This window comes from Pleurodeles waltl, chromosome 6 (assembly GCF_031143425.1).
Source record: "Pleurodeles waltl isolate 20211129_DDA chromosome 6, aPleWal1.hap1.20221129, whole genome shotgun sequence".
Taxonomy (NCBI): Eukaryota; Metazoa; Chordata; class Amphibia; order Caudata; family Salamandridae; genus Pleurodeles; species Pleurodeles waltl.
This window is the reverse complement of record NC_090445.1, coordinates 1,484,743,492-1,484,768,170: the sequence shown is the minus strand read 5'-3', so window position 1 is coordinate 1,484,768,170 and position 24,679 is coordinate 1,484,743,492. Positions and strand designations below refer to the sequence as shown.

General features: G+C 41.3%; 1 protein-coding gene across 1 annotated transcript in view; it reads right to left on the bottom strand.

Annotated features, from left to right (window-relative positions):
• PCDH15 (protocadherin related 15) overlaps nt 1-24,679 on the bottom strand; it is a 2,681,631-nt gene that overhangs the window by 2,046,116 nt on the left and 610,836 nt on the right. Inside the window, exon 4 of the mRNA XM_069240977.1 lies at nt 6,575-6,735. Coding sequence (XP_069097078.1) covers nt 6,575-6,735 — 161 coding nt within the window. The remainder of the gene's footprint in view (nt 1-6,574; nt 6,736-24,679) is intronic.

Below are 24,679 nucleotides of genomic sequence, written 5' to 3'. Positions count from 1 at the left end.
TTCAGCCCTTTTAGAAACAGACCAACCAGTGTCCTCTGTAACATTCTTTCGGCTACCATCAGTCAAACAAGTTTCAACCTGAGGTGAAAATGATCTCTCTTGATACCACCATTATAATAAACTACCAAATGAGCAGGTTAGTGGAATACAAAATATCCATAACTGAAGAATCTGACAACTGCTAGATCATAGACCTCCTAAAATTCTTGAAGCCAAGAACATTTTAGCTTAAGCAGCATTAAGCAGAAGTATGAGTTATTATTTAACATCTGAGTCGGGGCAGGTTTTAGGGGACCTGTGGGCCTATTTCTATGGTGGAACTATGGAATAAGCCCACAGGTGCCATCCCCAGGCCCAAAGGACACCCCCACCTACACCAGAGGGACAGTGGAGGATCGGGGACCCTATTCTAGGTAAGTATGGGTAAGTAAAGGTAAGTATTTTTAATTAAAGTGCCATTGGGGGCCCTGAAATGGGACCCCCTACATGGCACTGGGTGCAATGGCCATGCCCAGGGGACCCTGGTTCCCTTTGCTGGCCATTGGGGTGGTGGGCACGACTCCTGTCTTTTCTAAGATAGAGTCATGTGGTATGGATGGTTTTGCATCAGAAAATGATGCTAGGCTGGTTAGAGTCATTTGTTTTTTTTACTCTAACCTGCCTAACTTCATTTTTTGGAGAAAAACGCCCTTCTTCCATACCGTTAACCCCACGCGGCTAGCGTAATTTTTTTTTATGCTAGCCTACCTTTGCACTGGCTTGCACCATTCCATAAATATGTTGCCCTGCTCAGAAATAGTGCAAGCAGGTGCTAAACCTTTTGGTGCAAAGCTGTGTTTGTGTAGTTTTGCACCAAAAAGTATAAATCAGGGCCTGACTTTATCAAAATAACACAATGTATTTGGCAATAAGTGTCCCAAGAATGTAATTCATAACTTCCAGATGAAACATATCTATCAGCCTTTTCCCAATATTTTGCATCAATCTGCTTATAGTCCTGTTGTGCTGCGTGCATTGCCAAATAAAACCAGTAGTGTTTGTAGTTTATCAGTATAGCTGCTCTTAATGAACAGAGGTAAAGTCCAAAATAAGTGCTATCATCTGAGCAATTCAGCCATCCTTATATAGTGTTCTCCTAACCTTTTGCCTAGGTTTGCGGTAGAGAAATACCACATACAAGTTGCAGCTTTAATTGTAATATATAGGTGGGAGGGAAACGCCATCCAAAGCAAAAAAGTGACTTGGTAACATAGTGTAAAGCAGCATTGAGGCCAAAATGGCCCATTGTAAAATCCTGCGGAATACCTGCATACCAAGGGAAAAATCTGAACAGATAAAAAATAAAAATGGAAATCAATTTTTGAAACATGTTTGTTGGCTATGAAATTGAATGTGTAGCAAATGTTATTTAAGTATTTAACTGATTCAAATTTTACATTGATTTCATACCATGAGCCTGATTCAAAAAGGTAAAATTAGGCCCTGATTTAAGAAAAGTGAAAGCTACTTTTCTTGCACCCCTTAGCACCCGCCTAAGGCCACCGTGTATGAGCTATATATAAGATATGGCGCACCATGGCAGTAGGTAGGAGAACTGGTGTCAACATTTGTGACGCTAGTTTGGAGCTTCGCAGGATTAGCGTCAAAACTTTTGCCGCTAATCCTGCAAAGCCCATTGAGGCCCATTGAAAAAGGTGGCATGCCTCCTTTTAATGCTTGCTCTGAGCAGGTGTTGTAGTGCCAAAATAAATGATGCACACAAATCTCTTAGATTTCTTTGTTCCATTTTTTGTCCTCCCTAACAGGGAACGCCCCCTTTGCATACAGGCATAATGTAGATCAAAGGGTTACGAAGTGGTGCAATGCATTCATTGCGACACTTTGTAAATTTGGCACAGCATTTTTCGCCTTGTTGGGCCATATTAGCATAAAAAGAATAACGCTACTGTGGCGCAAGGAGGGCTAGGGGCTCCTAAATCAGCCCCTTAGACTTTTGGTTTAAGTTTAGACCAAAAGTCTAAGTTTATGACTTTTCAGTATTCACATAGGCAAGTTACTAGTAGTATCTTTATGTCCACACTCAGGTTGGAATCTCTGCTTTTGGGGCAGAATCTCCGCCCTGAGTGGAAAGATTCCATTCTGCACCCAGAGTGTAATCTCTGCACTCAGAGTGTACTCTTCACCCCCAGAGTGGAATCTGCGCACTCGGGGTGGATCTCCGCCATGAGTGTGGATGCAAAAATATCACTTGTAACTTACCTTTATGAATACCGAAAAATTATAAACTTCAACTTTTGGTAAAAACTTAGACCAAAAGTCTAAGGTCCATATTTATACTTTTTTAGCACCGCTTTTTGACACAAAAGCAGCGCAAACTTAAAAAATAAAGTTTGTGCCGCTTTTGCATAAAAATATAATGCAAATGTGGTGCTAAAAAAGTATAAATATGGGCCTAAGTTTACCTTTGTGAATCAGGCCCATCTTGTTTACTCTGAAAACAGGAAATATGTGTTCCCCATTTTTAAATGTTAAAGATGGAACTATGATAAATGTGTGCATTTGTTGCATTTTAAGAATATAAATAGCAAAAATATTGTAAAATCAGTTTGATGTCCTCTGATTACTAAACTAGCGCTTATTTAGTATGTAGTGGTACAATCTAGCACAATGTCAGGATTCCCTTTAGCTCTGTAAAACCTGGAATATTGTCTTAGTTATTTCCACAATTCATGACTTGTTTTAATTTTCCACTTCACACTTCAACAGTGTTTGCTTTTCTGAGTTTATCTTAGTACTGCGATTCACCAAGAGCCACATGGAAAAACATGGTCCAGATAAGCCTTACATTTCAAAAAGATGCAATTATGAATTCTAAAATTGATGTGTAGCTTTATAAACATCATCATTAATGCCATATTAGGACAAGGTTTTAAAAAAACACTATAAAATAAACTGAGAGAAGACTTGTCATTTCTATTTTTTTACTCATTGATCAGATCTCATTTTAGGAAGACATGCATGTCAGTGTCTATCCATTGAAGATTTTATACCGCATCCATTTGGACATTGCATTGATGTCTTAAAAAAGCAGTAGCATTTTAAAGAGGTGTGTTATAGGCGTCTGTATTAAGTAATTAATAATAACACTGAAAAGCATGCTTTCGAGGTGGTGCAGGGCATGTACTGAATAGCATTGTGAGTTCTATATCATCTGAATAATGAGTAGAGAGAAAGTTCAGATCTTGCATCTGTAATTTTGATGGCTTGAACCAGGCACTACTTACAGACATTATCATTGGATTGTATTCAGGTATGTACATAGAATAATGTGGTTGGCTAGTGGTCCCAGGATTAATTGTATTGTTGGAGGATACTGATAAAAAGTGTTATAATGTGATGGGCAGCACCCACAGGCAGATGTGCAATGTTGAGGGTTAGTGTCCCTTGAATGCAACATAGTGTGCATGCTTGGTGCCACTTGCACATGGACATTTATGTAAGTATTTTCATAGTTCCACTTTTACTGTACTTACATTAGGCTGGCAGCTAAACTCTCTTGAGTCTGACCTAAAAGCAATATTTGCACAAATTGTTTTCAGTACAAGTAGTAATGAACCATCATAGAAAGAGGTGCTTTTGGCGATTACTCCTTAGTATTTGTATGGTGAATGAACGCATAACAATTCTTAGTTAACTGGATACTTTGCTTCAGATGGCTTGTACAACAGAATATCAAACACTGGAATATCTCACATCACAATATCATGGACATGTTTGTATAGATTCTGGGACCTTCACCTCAGTGCAAGAATATCACATAAGGGTGGATGTTTTATGGTAGAGAGTGCCTTTATAATTCTAATCTAAAGACTGTTAAGTTTTTAAATAGAACATCTTTGAATATGTTATAACACCTGCTTGTGGAGAAGCACTAGAAAGCAGGTTAGGAAAATTGAGACTGCCTATTGTGTGAACCGTCATGGTTGTTAGGATGGCACTAGGATGGCACATAATTCTGTTTAACAAACACAATGCTTGTGAATCCTTTAGCTTCTTTCATGACTTTATTCTCAAAATGTGATTGCTATGGTGCTCTCATCATCCATAGTCATATGTATTTTATCTTACTTTATATAAAGGTATTGCTTTACTTCTTTTAATGTCTTTGCCCTCATCACAAGGTGAATCTGCATATCTTTTTATGTCAGAGAGCCCCACTCGGCTGAAGCTTCTCAGAGTGTAACATGAATCATCATGAAGATGCTCATTATAATGAAGCTGGTGAAGTAGACTTGTTTCTTGGGTTGGCATGCATCATGCTTGTGAAAGGATGATACTATGCACGTTTAGTTTTTCCAGCTCCAAATCTCACCAAAAATTCAAAGGTATTGCTGAATAAACCTGACTAGAAATAAGTTGTTTATTATCAATTCATTTCAGGCTAATTATTCTACACATGACTACAATTGACTACCATGACTAGTTGGAAGACCAGAAAGTCAATAGTTAAATAAAAGTCACACATTAGTGCCATTTCAGTGCTCCTGCAATGTGCAAATGGAATTAACTATAATTGTCTCCAGGTGGTAACCATCGTTTTTCATTCTTTTTTTTACTTGAAAATAATTATTCTGAAAATATACAGAAGTATTGACAGGGATATCTGCATGTACCTAAATACCACATTCTATGATGTAGTGTTTGCCAAACTCACTTTCAAACTAATTCAGCTACTCCATCAGATGTTTTCTTCAGATAAACACAAATTATAATATGTGAGAAAGGAGAATATTAACTGGTGTGAATGGTTGTCGACCGCATGCAATAATGCCACCATTCTTGTTAGGCACAGTAAAGGTTTCAATAATTTCACCCTGAGCTCAACTCTTGGTAGTTTTAGCACAGAGCAGACAGGCTTATCCTAGGAAAATGTGTAAAACATTTAGAAGTACCAAAACAGTTGAAAAGTCACAAACAAAACACAAGAAAAATCCCACTCCAATTTATAAAATAGAGAATAACATAATGAACAAAATGGCCCAGAACAACAAAAATCCAATAAGGGGAACCGTAGATATAAATTTGTTACATTTTAAATAAAAAAAATGACAAAAAGTATTTAAGACCATCCACGGTCACCAAGTTGTGCTGTACCTGTACTTAGGCATGAATTAAGGCTAATTGAGATGGAGTGTGGATACAGAAATTAGCTTTGTCTCTGTCTGAAATTTTACCTCATGAGTTAGTCTCTGAGATGGATGTTCAAAATCCTCAGTTAGGCAGGGCAGCAGGCTGTGACTGTCAAAGGCTCCACAAAGTTAGAAAGCTGTTCGATGAAGTCTTTTGATTTTTCCGAACACATGCACTGTGGCCTGGTAAGCATAGTCCCAGTGCACAGAGTCAAAATAACAAAATCATTAGTCCAAAGACAGGGCATATTATTCGGTACTTTGGGTTACCACGAAGTCAGGAAAAGTAATATAAAGTGGCAGAAAGTATTGAGGAATTATGTACTTTACAGAGCAAAACTTCCTTTTGTGTTAGAAAGTTGCCCTTAGAATCACAAATAGTGCTTTGCTCTGCTTTCCAATATTTTGTGCTACTTTATGTCAAGGATGCGTTTCATGGGTGCTACTTGGGTGTTCCAAATGCTGCCACTCATAGATTCTGTTTCAGAGCCAGATCTACAAAGATTGTCAGGCAAGGCATTAAGTGAAATTTATTTTTTCTTTTAAGATTTCACATATTCATATGCGCTGCATTGTAATGTATGGAACATTTTAAAGTTTGCCTAAGCATAAGATTGTCTACTTAGATGGTACTTGTGCTAGACATGATGCACGCAGTATGGTGGCTCTAGGCAACCTATTTGTGTGCTAGCACAAGTTCATGCAATATGTAACTGCTCCTTTTCGTGGAAAGTTTGATTATTTTCAAATGACAAATTAGAGCTTGACTACACTTGCCATTGTGACTTTGTTACAGATTTTCACACGTTTTGAAAACCATTAAAATCGTACTGCTTCCTCAAAGGAATCGTAGGAGGAGACCTCAGAGGACCAGGTAGTGGTCTCAAGCTCCCAAATGCCTTCATAGATGGGCTTTTTTTAAAGGAGCACCAGTTCCTTAAAGTAACAACGGTTACATCCACAAAAAAAAAGTTTGATATTTAGGAATACAAAAAGAGAGATGGTTTTCTGCTGTCCCTTGTAGGTCACCATCCCTCTATAACCAATCAGAGGAGGTTGCAATGAGTGAACTGCCTAGTTGATATTCATAAGGCAAGTCCTACTGCGAAACCGTGCATCTGGAGATTTTGTGGCACGACCTATAGTACATGGGTTGCACCACAAAATTAAAGACTGGATCAGAGGGTCAGTGTGCAATTTGAAACCACTTTTTGCACAGATACTGTCCATGCATCTGCCTTACATCATTGCGTGCAATCCACAATTATATAGCACGTTTTTCATTGCTTTTTTGTCCTATACCCTTTAAAATGTTGAACATATTTTGTAAATGCTAGCACATGACATGTAGTGTCTGAAAAAAGAAATACATAAAGTCCGCTCACATCTCTGTCCAGGACACGGCCGGTGCTGTTCAGAAACAGCCTCTGTGTAGCCGGTTCCAGTATCACCCAGTAATCTACGTTGTCCTTCAGTAATAGGGTTATAGTGGGGTTAGGTCCGCCAGCAGTTCCTTTGATTTGCATGTTGTCTACCAAAATGGTGCCTGCAAACAAAAATATCACATTAAAATCGTAATATCGACTAACTTTGAATGTGCTTGCACAACCCACCCTTCAACGTCTATTAAATAACCAAATATGGCATAATTTATCAAAGGGGGCACTGTGCTTTGAAATGCTAATTGGGGATGCTGAAGGAGCAAGTGTTTAATGAGGGAGGCATGTGCTTAGATGGAAGTATTTGCATAAGAGATGCTAGCTTTTATGTCACTTTTCAACTGCTGACATTGCAGCAGCTGAATACTTAGCCTTACATCACAAAAGGCAATTGGACTTTTTATACGTGTTTCATGTTGATGAATAAACCCAACAGAGAATGCGAAAAGCAAGACTTTGGAGAGAATATTATTGAAGCATAACATAAAAAGGCAAAATCGGCTGCTCAAATTTTTGTTAGTGCTAAAATCCTCCAATTTATAAAAACAGTTTTGTTATAGTTCAGTTATAGGTAAGCTTTTTCAAAGGCCATGCAATCATCGAGATAGTTATTGACAATACACATCGATTTCGTTTTAGGTAAACAATACTTATTTTGCACATATGTACATCTTTTTACATTTGAAGATACAAGATAGCAACTTAGATGTTTACGTGTAACGTTAAAAATGTACTTTGCTGCAAGCCAAAGCGAATTAAAGTCTTTATTTTAGATACATTTTTGTGATTTTCTGTTGCTTTCTAACTTAGAACAAAGTGGTACTGAAAGCAGACCGTAACAGCAAACTGTGCGAAGATGTGTGGCGACTGTATCGTTTTGAAGATGTCTGGAGACTGTGTGGTTTACAGTTGTAGGATAAGACTTGGCACACTAAAATACTAGGAGGCATATTACTGAAAGGGTGCACTGTCCCTGTTTGTGCCATAATATATCTTTAAATAGGTTCTATGGGCACAAACAGGGACAGTGCACTCTGTTACAATGAATGCTTTCCCTAGGGCAGCCATTATGTCGCGCTGCCCCCGGAGCAGCTCATTCCATGCCATGAAGTAGCTGCTTCAAAGCTACTCCTTATTTCACTGGGCAGCAACCTGCCTGCAATTTTAAGAGGGATGAAAGATTCACTGCATGTAGTTGCAGTGAGTGTCTGCACCTGCATGCAGGGAGATGGCTGAGGGGTCGATGGGACTCCTTACAACCCTCTAGAGGGCCGCCTTCAGGAGGCACTTTGACAGTGTGTCTCCTATTTGTGGTGCATTGTGAGTGTGCCTCCTAAGGGTCTGCTTACATCTGTGCACCCATCTACAATATGACAGGGGCAGAGTCAATGAGTTTTCCTCATTGCATGGCACTACTGTTCATGTGCGCCAATGCTGCCAGTATTACAGAAGGGCTTGCACAAGCATCTGCAGCTCATTTGTGAGTACCATTGTGCCCCTGGGGTACACAATGGTACACCCTTTGTGCCTCTAGGGCCCAATGTATAACACTGCCCTAGATGAATTTTTTTGCTTGCTGGAGCAAACTTGTGGTTTTGAAATAGAAGTACACAAATCCAGTTAATGGTTCCTAAATTAACGTGAAATGCCAGGAGTGCTTCAGATGTTTAACTCCCGGTGAACGATATGTCTTATACATTAAACAAAGGGCAAGTGCTACTTAAAAACTGAGCCATGAGCGCAAAACCATTTTGCAGTCACAACCCTTGTGATTCACAAGGTCTCAGAATATGCATTTGTAATGTGGAGATTCTTACTCACAAAAGCATTTCCCACTTCATAAAAGTGATTTGCCAATGATTGCATGTTAGAAATGGGGTCTTTGGTTGGCAGTCAGGTTACCCCCTGTCCAAGCAAGGACCCTCACTCTAGTCAGGGTAAGTCACACACAATCCAAATTATCCTGTGCCCACCATCTAGTAGTTTGGCACTGAGCAGTCAGGCTTAACTTAGAAGTCAATGTGTAAAGTATTTGTGCAATAAATCATACAATAACACAATATAGCATCACAAAAATACACCACACAGTGTTTAGAAAAATATATACTATTTATCTGGATATTTGCAGGTCAAAATGATCAAATATGCAATAAGTATATGTAGAGATATCACTGAAAAGTGATATAAAGTGTCTTAAGTCTTTTTAAAGCAAACAAAGTCTCTTTCAAGCACAAAGTACCTGATTCACGTGAAAAATCTCTGCAAAGGGCCGCAGAGGAGGAGAAGGGTGGAAACAAATGGGTGTGTGTCGATTACTCGGGCCGCATGCGGCAATGCGTTGTTTAGTTTCCTCGCAGGGAAGGATGTGCGTTGATTTCTGTCACTCGGTCCTGGATCCTCTTCGGGTTGCAGGGTTTTCAGACGCCCCGGGGTCCGTGCGTGGAATCCTAGGCTTGCGGAGCAAAGTCACAAGTGCTGCGTTATTCCGGTGGGCATTACGTGGACGTTTCTTCCGCATGGCAGACACTGCATGCGTCGAATTTCCGGTTGCAACTCAGGTGCCCATCTTCTCCTTTTGAAGTCGCGCTGCGTTTCTCCGGCTTGGTGTGCGGTGAATTTCTCACCGCGGGGCAGGCTGTGCATTGATTTTAGCAAGCTGTGCATCAAATGTTCACCACACAAGGAATCCAGTTGCAAGAGAGAAGTCTTTTTAGTCCTGAGACTTCAGGGAACCTTGGAGAGCACTTCTTCACCACAGCCAGAGAGCAGCAAGGCAGCAGGCCCACAGCAAGGCAGCAGTCCTTCACCGAAAGCAGTCAGGTGAGTCCTTTGGGCAGCTAGGCAGTAATTCTTGGCAGGATGCAGGTTCTGGTTCCAGTTTTCTTCTCCAGGAAGTGTCTGAGTTGGAAGGGGCAGAGGCTCTCTTAATATACCCAAATGCGCCTTTGAAGTGGGGGAGACTTCAAAGAGTGGCTTAGAAGTGCACCAGGTCACCTTTCAGTTCATTCCTGTCTGCCAGTGTCCCAGTAGGGGGTGTGGCAGTCCTTTGTGTGAGAGCAGGCCCTCCACCCTCCCAGCCCAGGAAGACCCATTCAAAATGCTGATTTATACAAGTGAGGCTGAGTAGCCTGTGTTTGGGGTGTGTCTGAGTGAATGCACAAGGAGCTGTGTACTAATCCCAGCCAGACATGGATTGTAAGGCACAGAAAGATTAAAGTGCAGAGAAATGCTCACTTTCTAAAAGTGGCATTTCTAAAATAGTAATTTTAAATCCAACTTCACCAGGCAGCAGGATTTTATATCACCATTCTAGCCATACTAAACATGACCTTCCTACTCCTTTCATATCAGCAGCTACCACTCAAACAATGTATGAGGGCAGCCCAATGTTAGCCTATGAAGGGAGCAGGCCTCACAGTAGTGTAAAAACGAATTTGGGAGTTTAGCATTACCAGGACATGTAAACTACATAGGTACCTGTCTTGCCTTTTGCCTACACAGCACCCTGCCCTATGGGTTACCTAGGGCATATCTTAGGGGTGTCCTATATGTAGAAAAAGGGGAGTTTGAGGCTTGGCAAGTACTTTTAAGTGCAAAGTTGAATTAGCAGAGAAACTGCACACACAGGCCTTGCAATGGCAAGCCTTTGACAAGGTTAAGGGGCTACTTAAGTGGGTGGCACAATCAGTGCTGCAGGCCCACTAGTACCATTTAATCTACAGGCCCAGGGCGCACATAGTGCACTCTACTAGGGACTTATAAGTAAATTAAATAGTCCAATTGGGTAAGATCCAATGTTACCATGTTTAAAGGGAGAGAGTATATGCACTTTAGCATTGGCTAGCAGTGTTAAAGTGCGCAGAGTCTAAAAACCAGAAAAAATAGAGTCCAAAAAGTGGAGGGAGGGAGGCAGGCAGGCAAAAAGTTAAGGCTTTCAGGTCTAACATTGCATATCACAAATATGATGAGGCATTAATGTGGCACCCCTCCTAATTCTAATTCACAATTAAGGTAGGAGACCACTGTTCAGCCAAGTAGGGGTGGTATCTGATTTGCAAAGGAAAGCTGGCCTTGTTCTTGACGGTGACCGTTTTAGAGGTTCCAGCTGGTGATTGGTCTTGAATGACTTTCAAAGTTAGGAATTCATTAATAAGAGTTGTTTTACATAGAACTGGTGTGGTAATGGGTAATTTTAAATGCATATCCCTCAACAGGGCATAATACATACATAATATTCAATTATAATTAAGAAAACATTTGAATGCCTTATGATTTAGAGCTGCAGGGCTTTGATTGATTGATTGATCAGAGCTAAAGGTAATTTCATTAAATACTCTACAACTGCTTCCATTTTGATATGCTCAAAGGTAGATCAAGGTGGGGACCAGAGGAGTGTTTTTCCTAAAAATACCAAATCTTTTTTCATAGTTTTAGGCCACAATAAATCATCTTATATCTCTACAATTTGTGCCTATATCAAAGTACTCTATCACAAGATTAATCTGTATATAACATTTAACCATAACGGGGCGCACACTCAACAGTTTGCTTGGTTCACCCTGAAATCATATATCTTCAAAGCAATGAATTTATGAAAGAATAAATACTCCTGACAGACATTCAAAAAAGCAAGGCAATTGTGCAAGATTTTAAACCATCACATTCATAGAGATTTAGATGATTTAATAATAGATAGAACTTTACCATACAGATGTTTCACCTTTGATCTACACAGCTGAGAACAGTCCTAACTAAAACCAAGGAGTAAGTGCCATTTCAGCACTACGAGCCATATTTATGGAAAGGTTACGGAGTGCAGAGCAGCAAGTCAACTTGCTGCACTGCACTGCAACATAGTGAAAGGGCAGGAAAGCAGAGTATTTAAAAGAATACCACAAATGCCTGCCTTTTCCCCTGAAATGGTGTCTGTTTGGCAGCCGAGCACCATGACAGGCACCCTGCATTACATGAGATATTGTTAAGGCTGAATTTTTACTAATGAATATTCTTGTATTCTAAGTAATGAATCTGCGTAGAAAATTTGTTATTGTAGAAAATAATGTACACATTTTTAAATGTGCCTACTTGAGTAAACATCAATATTTAGAAAGTGTACTTATTAACAGCTTATTAATGTAAAATGTTGAGCTCATGTTTGGATTAATGTAGTAGTATGTTATATTAATGGTCATATATTTTGTATGTGCTTTATTAATCATAGGCCTTAATTTAGTGAGGTCTTGGGCCTAGTTGCACAACCTCATGTCAAGTTGCATGCTTAAATGAATTATAAAATTATTGTTTAGAGAATTAAACTGTGATTTTCGATTGCATGGTCCCAATGTTAGTAACTAGAATTCCTTCCCATGAGAACTGCTTGCTAGAATAGGTTATACTGGCTAGGGATACATTGTATAACTTAGGGGGTGATTCTAACTCCGCCGCCCGCCAGAGTTCCCCCCTCCAGAATACTGCACCGCGGTCGTAAGACCGCTGCGGTGATTCTGGGTTTTCCACTGGGCTGGCGGGCGACTGCCAAAAGGCCGCCCGCCAGCCCAGTGGAAAACAACCTTCCCACGAGGACGCCGGCTCTGAATGGAGCCGGCGGAGTGGGAAGGTGCGACGGGTGCAGTTGCTGAGCAGACACTGAAATTCTTTGTGGGGCCCATTGGCATGGGCACTGCAGGGGCCCCCAGGGGCCCCACGACACCCCATACCGCCATCCTGTTCCTGGCGGCAGAGCAGAGCAGAGTATTGGGTGTCAGAATCCCCATGGCGGCGCAGCGAGCTGCGCCGCCATGGAGGATTCTTTTGGGTAGCGGAAAACCGGGGGGGAGACCGCTGGTTTTCCATTTCTGACCGCGGCCAAACCGCCGCGGTCAGAATGCCCTGCGGGGCACCGCCAGCCTGTTGGCGGTGCTCCCGCCAACCCTGGCCCCGGCGGTCCATGACCGCCGGGGTCAGAATGACCCCCTTAGTGTGTGTATAGATGTCCCTCCCAGGAGCAGACAATGGATACACTGACTGGAGTATAAACTGTTACAAATTTGTTACTTGATGAGCCCAATGATGGGAACAGGAGAAGAGGAGCCGATCATCGACATGTGAACAGTTGTCTAGTAAAATCTTAGATTTGGGGTTCTACTTTCATTGGACTAAACGTAAATGTGTGATTCTTTGACCAATAGCACCATGGGAAGTAGTTTGAGGAAATCTAACTTAGCCAGACTGCACCAAGAGGAGATACGCCATTCTTCCCATTCTTTTTGAGCGTTCAGATATAACTCTTTCTGAACAGCATGTAGAGACTTTACTTTCCTGAACTTTAATGCTGAATTCCAGTGCCTTGCTGAGCGAACAGATGTCCAATTGACGAAGACTGTCACAGCTTGCTGAACCATACTGAGGCAATGTATAAGACGATGTTACTGATTGTAATGTCTATTTGCTTTGTCACTAGGTACCAACCGTTAATTTTGACAGAGCCATAGTTAGATGTTTTTCCAAATTTGTGTTGACCAAATTGCTTTGCATGATGCCCAAACATGCCATTCTAATCTGATGGTTAGTTAGGATACACACTGATGATGCTCGCTACATGTAATAACAGTTGATGTTTTTTTCTTTGCTGCATCTAAATGTATGCCATTACTCTTATGCAGTTATTCTTGCTACTGATTTGTACTGTAACCTTAGAATGTGTATTGATACAACCCTTGATTAAATTGGGATTCTTTAGATTTGGGCAGTCAGTATTGTTTCTGTATGCCTATCATTTGATTTTGAGACTAAGTTACGTGATATTAGCATTGCTAATATAGGGAAATACACATTGTAACTTTTACATAAAAGTGTGGTTATTCATGGCCAAGAGGTCATGGTGTGTGGAAATTACTGACTGCTAAGATTATTGATGATATTGATTGTCATCGTTATTGATTTGTATTGGTATGGAGTCTCATAGTGGGAACTACTCAAAGCCCTGTCAAAAGGTCCACTGACCCTCTAATGCTCCCTTTATAAATTAATGATAAATAACCAAATAAGGTCAGATGCCGCTAAGAATATTGAATTTATGCAGGAAAGGACAGCTTCCTGCACAAAAACAATATTGAGAGGCATATTCCTCTTTCTATGTGTGCCGCAGAATGCAGCCCACCTAGAAAGAGGAAGTAACGAAGAAAAATAAGGATATTTCTACTTGTTACGCCTCCCGTGGGAAGGCGTAGCATTTGGTGCATTCCCAGGTTTACAACGTCTTGTAAATTTGGGAATGCATCAAAATTCATGGGAGTTGCATGGGGACACCCATACAATGTCCATGGAATGTCGTCCCTGGGCAGAGTAACGCAACACAATGTTTTTTCTGTGTTGTGTTATTCCCGAATTATTAAGTCATGCAAGGCCTTAAGGTGACCGTGCATGTCTTCATAAATCTGCCTTGGGAGTTGTGTTGCTTTGGAAGTTGCGTTGCTTTTGCACTATGTTACATGTTGCAAGAGCAACGCAACCAGGGTTGGAAATATGGCCCTAGTTTTCCAGGGAGCTCCATATGTTGCATCTCTTCTCTGAATACATAGCATAAGTTCACAGGAGAGTATATTCCTAACCACTTTTCAGTGTACAAACCAAAGGAGCCATATAGTTTGAATTGATTTCTTATCTTAACTACCTTCCAGCTAATGGCTGTTCATCTGCTTTCCCAAGTTCATATTCTCATGACCTTTCATTCCATTATAACAATAGTTTAGAGAATAGAAAATCCATCTGTGCCTCAGTGAAATGAATGGGGGTCACTAAATAGCTATGCCAGTATGTAGGAACACCGCCATTCTTGGACTGATAGTATCAAAAGAAATGAATGAATCATTTGAGCACAAATCCTTCCAAGATGTTTTAAAGGCCATGTTACCCAGTAGCTGTGCTTTGGGAGTTGGGCGTTTTTAAGCAATTGGCACTTAAGTCTTTGAATCAGGATCCATTATTTGAGTCCTCTTCTGCCCTGATCTAGCTCACAGATTTGTCTCCATGTTTAATTTTGAACATACCGAATGAGTTTATGTTGTATTTGCAACAATATATATTATTTTTATTTTACAGCATGAGAATTGTCATCAGCAATCCACAAAAAGGCTTCCAGAAAATATTTTGGAAATTCTTTAAGTCAAACCCTTTCATACAAAGACGGTATTAAATTGTGCAGTGTGTAAAATAATTCAATTAATATTTCTAATTGTATTTACCAAACCACCACTATTTTACTACCAACCCATCTTGAACATCTTTTAAATGCAATCAATTGTACAGTAATGTAAGGTCACAGAGGACTCAATTTCTGATACGTTGAGAGTCAAAAGCAACAATGCTAGATATTAAATCAAATCTAAAGCCACAGCTTTTCACGGTTTGCAATCAAACGCAGTCTTGATACCATCAATATAACCGCTCCATATATTTTCCTCTCTAGTTAGTAATTCATAGCTATCTTGAGGTTATCAACAAATCTCTTTGACATCTCTTGGTCCCAAGTTAGCAGCCTAGAAATGTCCAGGGGATATCCTTATGCCTCCATGGTATATTTTCTCTTTTTTTTTCTGGTGAGCAGACTGTAGCATCCTAGAGGTTAATCATACAACAGCTTATTTTTTTGGTATTACAGGTTAACAGTCTATAGCAACGTAGAAGCTATCTAAATTACTCCTTATATCGGTTCTCACTAATTAACAAAAATAGATATGTAGGTGTAGTCTACTCATCTAAAATAGCAGTATGATACAACTGCTCACAGAAATAAAGTACAATGTTTATGATTCAGTTTTTGATACATGGATCAAAAATTAGTTAGCAGCTTTCACAATCCCTGTTTTTATGATGTTTTGTGTACAAGTGCCTCTTAAAATATTACTGTAATGGAAATGTCCCCTGAAAGGTCAATGCTTTGTCCTTGTGTCACACATTATAATGTCATTCAAAGGCCTAAGCCCATCCGTAGTAATCCAAGGTCCAAAACCTATTCTGTAACCTGAAAGAACACACAGATAGTGTCCCACTGACTTCTGCTTCGGGAAGCCTGGGGCCAGCTGGATGCAGAAATCTCATACTTAAATGAAAAATCCCTTACCTTTCACAGCAGCAATTGATCATGTGTTTAGTTTCCGTTTCCCAACCTAAAAATCGGATTGCGTTTGTCAACAAGAAATCTCTGACCATTTTCAAGATTTACAGCATTTCTGTCTTTACAGATGTCCACATCTTTGAACACCATAAGCTTGCCCCTATGAACAGATTTACTCACATTTAAAATTCTGTTTAATGGTGAAATAAAAAATGTGTAAAAGTCCATCTATGAGTATATAATCTCAACATTTCCAATTCTTTAAATCAGGAATGAGATATTGTGCTCATAAATGGTGTTATGTATGTTTCTAGATTGCAATTGGGTATGTCAATTGGGAGTTGTGCCTAAATGACAATTGAGAGTTGGGGGCATAGACATTCACTTCCAGTAACGGGAAATGTGAGGACAGGACAATAGTGCATGTGAGCTTAAATGGAATGCTTTAACAGGTACTGTAGTGCTTAGAAGCATAAAAACCCTCATTATAACTTTGGCGGTAACTACCACCTACCACCACGGTGACGGATGCCAACATACCGCCCTTGGCTACCAGCCGTCTACACGTATTATGACCACCAACCGTATTCCCACACAATGCTGGCGGAATACTGCCAATGGTCATGACAGCAGCACCGCCACTCCAGCAAAACACCGCCGACCGTATTATGAACAGGTAAGTCAGGTTCTCCGACAGGAGAGGGGGGTGGCAGGTGTGGTGTGTATGTGGGGTGTGTGTGTGTATTTTTGGAATGGGTTCATACGGGTGTGAGTTGCATTGAAGGTATGTTGGTGTGTGTTGCGGTGTGTGGTTATGTATGTGTGCATGTGTGGGTGGAGGTGGGTATGTGTGTGTGTGCATGTGTGTAAATGGGTGTGGGTGTGTATATGTGCCGGGGGCAGGAGATGGAGGGGGAGGGTTGGGGAGGATTCTAGGGAGAGAGAGGGGGCAGGGGAGACCCCTATCATTGCCAGGGAAGGGATTCCCTGGCACTGATAGTGCCTACCGCTATGGTTTTTGTGGAGGTAAGTCTGGCACGAAAACGATGGCTGTTGACCGGGTCGTAATCCAGATGCCATGTAAAGGTACAGATCTGGAGCACTACCACCTCGATCACTTACAGAAATATCTATACCCCCAACATGGAACAATGCCTCAGTATGAAAGCTAGTATTGAGCAACTCATGGAAAGAATGGGGTGATCAGTGAGAGTGATACCACATTAACCTGGGACTGTACCCTCGACAAAAGAAACACTGAAGGTCACACTATTGGAATTCTTTTGAAGATCTGGAAGCATCTCTTCAGTAGAGCTTTGAGGAAGTCAGGTGCATCATTCAACAAGGAGACAGGAACTACACGTTTTCCCATGTGCATAGATCATATTCTACTACTGGCTACATATGTGTGTCCCGCCCTCTTATGTGCAAAGTCTTTCCCAGTAGATATATCAGATATCCCAGTATCTTGGATATCCCCACAATAAAGTCATCTGGGGATAGAGAGACTTGCTCACCTGGGTTAAATTGTTGAACCTCCCTGTATCTATTTACTGATATGGTTTTACTTTTTCAGTTTTTTACTTTTTCAGTTCAGAGTGTTTAGTAGTTGGTTGATATCAATAAAGTGGAAGATAGTTCCACTCCCATTAGTTGGGATACGTTTAAGGTAACAATGAGATGCAGAAATGTACAGGATGACTACTAAAGGTAAGGTGGCTTGATGAGTTTAAGACAATCTGATGTCACAGTTAGGAACCCTGGGGAAACTAGTCAAATAGAACTCTACCATCAAAACCCACAGTAATATTGTCAACTGAAGGGAACAATTGAACATCCTCCGAATAAAGGCAGCAGAGAAAATGCGTTTCTGGCTAGAGTAGACAGATCAAGAAACAGGGAATAAAGTGGGGCTCCTTTAGCTGGCCACGTGGTCAAGAGATATATCAAATGAATAAAGACAGCTGATAGTATTTTTGCTACAAGTTAAACAGATAAAAGGGAGAAGTTTAGGAATTTCTTTTTTTTGGCCATTACTCACAACCACAGGAAGATAAAACTTGATTTGAGACCTACCTTGAGGGTAGTTCATGCCAGAGATAGCCGTATATTGGAGGGTAGAACTAGAACTGACTATCACTGCCATAAAATTCAGTCATAATGGCTTTGGGGAGATGTCCTCTGCCAAGTCTCCCCAGCCAAATGGGCATACCATCCTGTTTTATAAAACATACATCTCATTTCTTGTATAACCGCTTGCGAATCTGTGCAAAACTTTTAACCAACAATCAGGGGTCATTAATCTATGCTAGATGCAAGTGTTTCTCTCCTTCATAGGGAGGATGAATAATCAGAGACTTGCCAAGCTTATTAGTCCATTGCCTTGCTAAAGGTCAACCTGAAGATATTCAACAAAGTTTTAGCACATAGATTGGCTCCCTCTAACTGGGTCAGATAGACCTAGGTAAGGTAGGCTTTGTGAAAGTCAGACAATGTAATGACAACATTAGACAGATAGACCAAATGGTGAAGAAAGTTTCTTATAGGCAGATCCCAAACATCCTTCTTAGCCTTGTTGCCAAAAAGGCATTCAATAGAGTCAGTTGCAATGATTTAAGGCTTTGTTTCAAGATTTAACTTTTATCCGATGTTTGCTGGTTGAATTCTCGACAATTGTGGAATATCATAAACAAGGATACAAGTGTCCATTCCCATCTCTTTACCTTAGAGAGAGGTATAAGACAGAGCTGCCCCATGTCATCTCGCCTGTTTGATTGAGTGATTTAAGCCTTACCAGCTTCCATGAGACTGACAGAGTGCCTAATGGACATGCTCTACTGTCAGCAGCAGTATACAAGATTTACAGAGGATGTCCCTGCTGCAGTGAGGGTTGTAACTGCCTTACTATGCTTGAAAAAAGGCTCGCACTTTCAGGGTAACCAAGTAATGTAAGAAGCCCCCAATCTGATCCTTCAGGGAGAGAGAGTGGCATGGGTAATGCCAAGTTGTTAGTTTAATTGCCCCTCCATGTCGAAAACTTGGTTCTTTATATCATTAAATCTGTGCAGCCATGGCTCAAAGCTAGATGACATGATCTGAAAAAATCAAATTAAATTGATCACCCATAGGTGAAAACACTTATAAATATCCAGTTGTTCAAAGTAAATAGCCTTCTTAGGTTATTCTACCTATGTCAATCTCTCCTGGTCCCTATCCCAGAAAGGGAACTGGTGTCTCTCCAATGAGATTTGACAAACTTCAAACATCACGGTAGGAGATCACGACTGACTGGTAGGTTTCTAAGAGCCACTCAAAATGTAGGTGATCTGGCATGCCATGATATTGTTAAATATTTCAGAGTGACTGTTGGACCTGACATCCTTGGTGTGGTCTCCCCCTAAACTTTCTGCCATTCCCTCTTCTGTTTTCTGAAAATGTTTCAGTTGGCATTAGGACTGCTATCCAGTGCTCAAGTGATTGTGCTCTCTCCTTTAAACATGATAAAATTAGCCTCCAGCTGATTGAAAGATTTAATTTACTTATACATCCAGAGTATTTGGCACAATATAGTCCCCAGGATCTATATATTAAATGCTGCTAGTACGCCTGCACTAGCACTTTAAAACCTGTCTGAGGCCTACCACTGAAGTCTGTATTGAAGTTTTAAATTGCCATTTTGACCAGGCAAAATAATCCTTTTGTCAGGGCTAAACCTTCCTTATTATTACACATAGGCCACCATTAATGTAAACCATAAAGGCCCAAAGGGCAAGGTGTACTGTATTTAAAAAGTATGACATGTGGGTTTACGATTTACACGTCCTGGCATTGAAAAACTACTAAATTCATTTTTCACTACTGTATAGCCTGTCTCTGCCATTGGATGTCATTGAGCTACCTTATTCAATTTGATAAGTTGTTACTTTTGATTGGGAGCAGGTAGAAATATCATGTTTGGACACAAATAATTATAATTTAAAATCCGCTTTAATGGTAAAGTTGGATTGTTAGTCAAAATTCTGAAATTGCCACTTTTAGAAATTATTTATTGTTTTGCCCTAAACCATTTGGTTCCTCCTGGCAGTGTTCTGGGTCACATGTGTGAGAATGACTCTATTATTAAATTCTATGATTTCATGCCAGACTGTAAGACAAAGGGGACTGGGTGGGGGCAGAGCTATTCCCTGCCCCACTTTCACTTTAAAGGGCTTGCCTCTAGCACACAAAGGAGCCTGACATCAGCCTTTTGTCATCCTCAACTTCTTGGAGGGAAGAATCTTCTAGAACAAGATATAAAGGTAGCTCAGGATGCGCACTTCAAAGGCTGGCACCAAGTATTAATACTGGACTTCCAGAACACCTTTTCAGTATAGTCCTGGACTTGTGGAAGACTCTAGAAGGACGGCCTAGACTCCCAGATGGCTGCCCCCTGCTATGAAAGGACTGTTCTGCTGCTTGAAGGCATCCCTTGCTGCTTGAAGGTGAACCGGACCCTCTCCTTTAACACTGGACCACCAGAAGTAACCCCATAGTCTAGTCGGCTGGCCTCCTGTGGGAACTGCAGGGACATATTAATACCTTGAATCCTGCGCCTGAAATCTGCTGCAGTCCTAACCCCCTCCAATGTGATGCCACCCAGTCCTGGACCTTTCAAAATATTGTTAGTGATGCTGCTCCTCCATGACCTGAAAACTTAGGACTTAGACATTTGTTCACCAAAAGTGCCCTGTGAACTGAGGGAAGATCAGGACCTACCTGTCAGTCAACCCGCCCATGGACCATTGCTGATCAGCCTGACTGTCATTCTTTCTTCTCAGCAGCAGCAAATCCTGTTCAGCTGAACATACCTGCGAAAATATCCTACCTTGTGGAGCTCTCATTGGGTACAGCCTGCAGCTTCGCCTGCTGGAGATTTTTGACTTCCAAAAAAATGACTGGAGCTAAAAATCTTGACTGTGAGTCGATCCAGTGTTCCTCGATGACACCTCCTTCGCGAAACTGTCCATTTCCTTGTCCCTCTGAACCCTACCTTCTCTGGAACTTTTCTTCACAATTTCTTCTGAGTCAGAAGGTAAACTGAGGCTGGGCCAAATCTACCTGATGTATACGATTCCTACTCCATTGCAGTCAGTCTTAACTTTTGACTTTGCCGGTCTTGTGGAAGCAGATACCAGCAGTTGGTGCTTTGATATTTAGGCATTCTTTTGCCCTAAAAACATTAAAAATATAAAACTCTGTTTTTTTTATTGGATTTAATATGTTGTACTGTTATTTTATTCATTAAATGTTACTCTATTTTTCTAAAGTTGTTTTGGGATTTTTCTTGTGTTGTGTTTTTGTTTTATTACTGTTTATGAGCTGCAACAATGTTTTTTACACATTGCCTCTAAGTTAAAGCCTGGCTGCTTTAGTGTCAAGCTACCAGATGGCTAAGTACAGGTTCATTTAGTGACTTTTGTGTTTCTCTCTGACAGGGATTATAGTTGTTGCTTGAGTGTGCCTTCTACACACCTCAACCAAAACCCAATGTCTTGCAGTAACCCAACTATGAATTACTGTGGAACATAGTTATTTATTTAAAAACATTTATAAAGCATGTACAACCCACAGGAATCAAAGTGCTGAGAGGCAGAGATAAATTAAGAGCAGACCAGGTTGTCCTAACCCACAAAACACCTCAACAATCAGAGAAATCAAGAATAAACATAGCCGATGAGCAGCCCCCAAATAGAGGGACCACAGCAACCCGGCCTAATCAGTAAACAGACAAGTCTTCAGCTGTTCCAGAAAACTGAGGTATCCCTGGTTAACAGAAATGACCTCTGGTAGGGAGTTCCAGAGCTTACTGGCCACTACCTTGAAGGCCCTTTCACCCCATCTAGTTTTCCTAAATCGGGGTACCTCCACCATATGCCGACCAGCTCATCTGAGCTGTCTTCTAGGGACATATCATTTGACAAAAGACATTTGGTACCCCTAGCTGTGACCATGAGGTGTTTTATGCATCAAGCGAAAGGCCTTGAAAGATATTTGTTTCCTCATGGGCAACCAGTGAAGCCTTCTGAAATAGAGGCATGTTTGGGCAGCCATAGGACAAGTCGAGCAGCCACATTCTGGATGATTTGTAGTTTATGCAGAGAATGCAGATTACTATTCAAATATAAGGCGTTACAATAGTCCAGCCAAGATGAGATGAGAGCTAAGACTAAGGGCACCCTAAGTTCTTTGGGCAACAGAGGCAATAGCTTCCTCAGAATCTTGATCATTCAGAAGCAGGAGCTGACAGTTCTGTTCACCTTGGTGTGAAATGTTCAGGGTTTATCAAAAAACACACTCAGTTTCTTAGCCTCCACTACTGCTACAGGAAAAATACCACAATCAGCAGGCCACCTGCGCTGAGAACAAATATCTCTACCAAAAACAACGATCTGTGATTTTCCCAATTAAATTTCAGCCAGTTCCTTTTCATCCAGCTCTGAATTGCATGGAGGCCCAAAAGCTATCTGCAACCTCCTCCCATTTATTTGTACCTGACACAATAGTCTGGGTGTTGTCAGCATAAGACGACACCTGGAATCCAAAAGATCTAACCAACCTCGAAGAAGATTATCTTCAAACTACTCACCCACGCACACAAAGCCCTCCACAACACAGGTCAGGCCTACCTCAATGGCATACTCACCTTCCACACCCCCATCCGCCAGCTCCGCTCCGTCCTCTGCATTCGCCGCACCACCGTCGGAGGAAGATCCTTCTCTCACCTCGCCGCCAAGACCTGGAACTCCCTACTGCTCCACCTACACCAGGCCCAAGACCTCCTGACTTTCAGGAAATGCCTCAAGACATGGCTATTCGACCAGTAGCTCAAATCCCCCCCCCAGCGCCTTGAGACCCTGACGGGTGAGTAGCGCGCTTTATAAATTAATTCATTTATTGATTGAACCTTGCAAAGGGGGCTACATAAAGGTTGAATAAAGTTGGACTTATAGAGGACCCCTGAGGAACACCACATGGGAAAAGAAGGGGCACAGCCCTACACAGCTCATTGTTATTGTTCTATCAGATAAAACTGTTCCAGATACATCAGAGCCTCATCTTCAAATCCCACCTGCTGCAGCCTTTGCATCATCCTAGCAGGAGTGATGGTGTCAAAAGCTGCAGAAAGATCTAGCAGAAACAGAATGGCAAGCCAGTATGCACACAAACAGGACCAGGGGCCAGAGTGTCTGGTCATGGCATGAGGGAGATTGTGTGCTTGATTTATAATAGACAAAGGTTCCTGGACCTTAATCCTAAGAAAGGATATATAAGGTTGTCGAGTAATGACCCATTGTGGAGAAAGTGGTGGCACAGCATGGAGCTGCTGGGGGGTTTAGTGGATGGGGCCATACAGAATGGGATGCAGTAGGCTCCCGTCAGGGATAGGGCAGTGCAGGAAACAGAACTCTCCCTCCATTGTGCTCTTATCAATGTCCATTCCCTTGTAAAGCATAGACTAGAAATTTATTAACCCACTTGGATTGTTTATTTATTACTGAAACATGAGCAAGTGAGGACTCAGGGCCTAATTTTGTTATTGTGAATCCCCAAGGCTACTGTGAGGTGAAACTGGATAGAACAAGATGCAGGGGGGGGCTGTAGGAGGCTGGACTGGCTTGTAGTGGGTACCAAGGGGTACTTACACTTTGCACCAGGCCCAGGTATCCCTTATTAGTGTAGAGGGGTGTCTAGCAGCTTAGGCTGATAGAAAAGGTAGCTTAGCAGAGCAGCTTAGGCTGAACTAGGAGACGAGTTAAATGGGATAAGTACTTTGCAACTACTTACCACTTTGTCATATTGTACTTTTCATAAGAGAAAAATATACAAAACAGTGTATGTACACCTAACCAAAAAGTTTTGCTTTTCTTCTCTTACCCTCTTGCTAAGTGCTGAAAAGTACCTCTAAAACTTTCAAAAAGTTCTTTAAAAAGTTTTTAAAGTTTTTTTCTGTTCTCTAAAAAGTTCTGAAACTTTTTTCTTTCTTTTTCTGTCCCTTAAACTCTTGTCTATCATGTCTGGTACAGGCCAAACTCTTGATCTGGCCAGCACAGCTTATGACAACCTTAGCTGGAAAGAAGCAAGGAGTCTCTGCATAGATAGAGGTTTAGGGGTAGGGAAGAATCCCTCAAGACAATTGTTAGTTAATATGCTCATTGAACAAGATAAGACCTTAGGTGGCACTTCTGGTGAGAAATTAGCTGATGGTTCCCACTCTGATTCTGGGGCATCCCCAGTGAAAGATTTGGGAGGGAACCTTCCCAACCTGCCCATTAGCAGGCCACCTAGCATTGCTGGTACTAATGTGAGTTCTCATCACAGTAGGAGTGTTACTTCTGTTAGCCAGGTTGTTAGAGTGCCATCTCTTAGGGACAGGTCTCCCTCTGTTCATTCTCACCAGTCTTCTGTGTCAAGGCATGCCCAACCCACCCACCCTGATGACAGTGTGTTAGAAAGGGAGCTCAATAGATTGAGAGTGAGAGAATCCAGGCTGAAGCTCAAGAAGCAACAGCTGGATTTAGATAGGCAAGCCTTTGATTTAGAAAAAGAAAGACAGAGGTTGGGGTTAGGACCCCATGGTGGCAGCAGCAGTATTCCAAATAGTCATCCTGCAAAAGAGCATGATTCTAGGAATCTGCACAAGATAGTTCCCCCTTACAAGGAGGTGGATGACATTAACAAGTGGTTTGCTGCACTTGAGAGGGCCTGTGTTGTACAGGAGGTCCCTCAAAGGCAGTGGGCAGCTATCCTATGGCTATCTGTCAGTGGAAAGGGTAGGGATAGGTTCCTTACTGTTAAAGAAAGTGATGCCAATAATTTTACAATTCTTAAGAATGCACTCCTTGATGGTTATGGCTTAACCACTGAACAGTACAGGATCAAATTCAGAGAAACCAAAA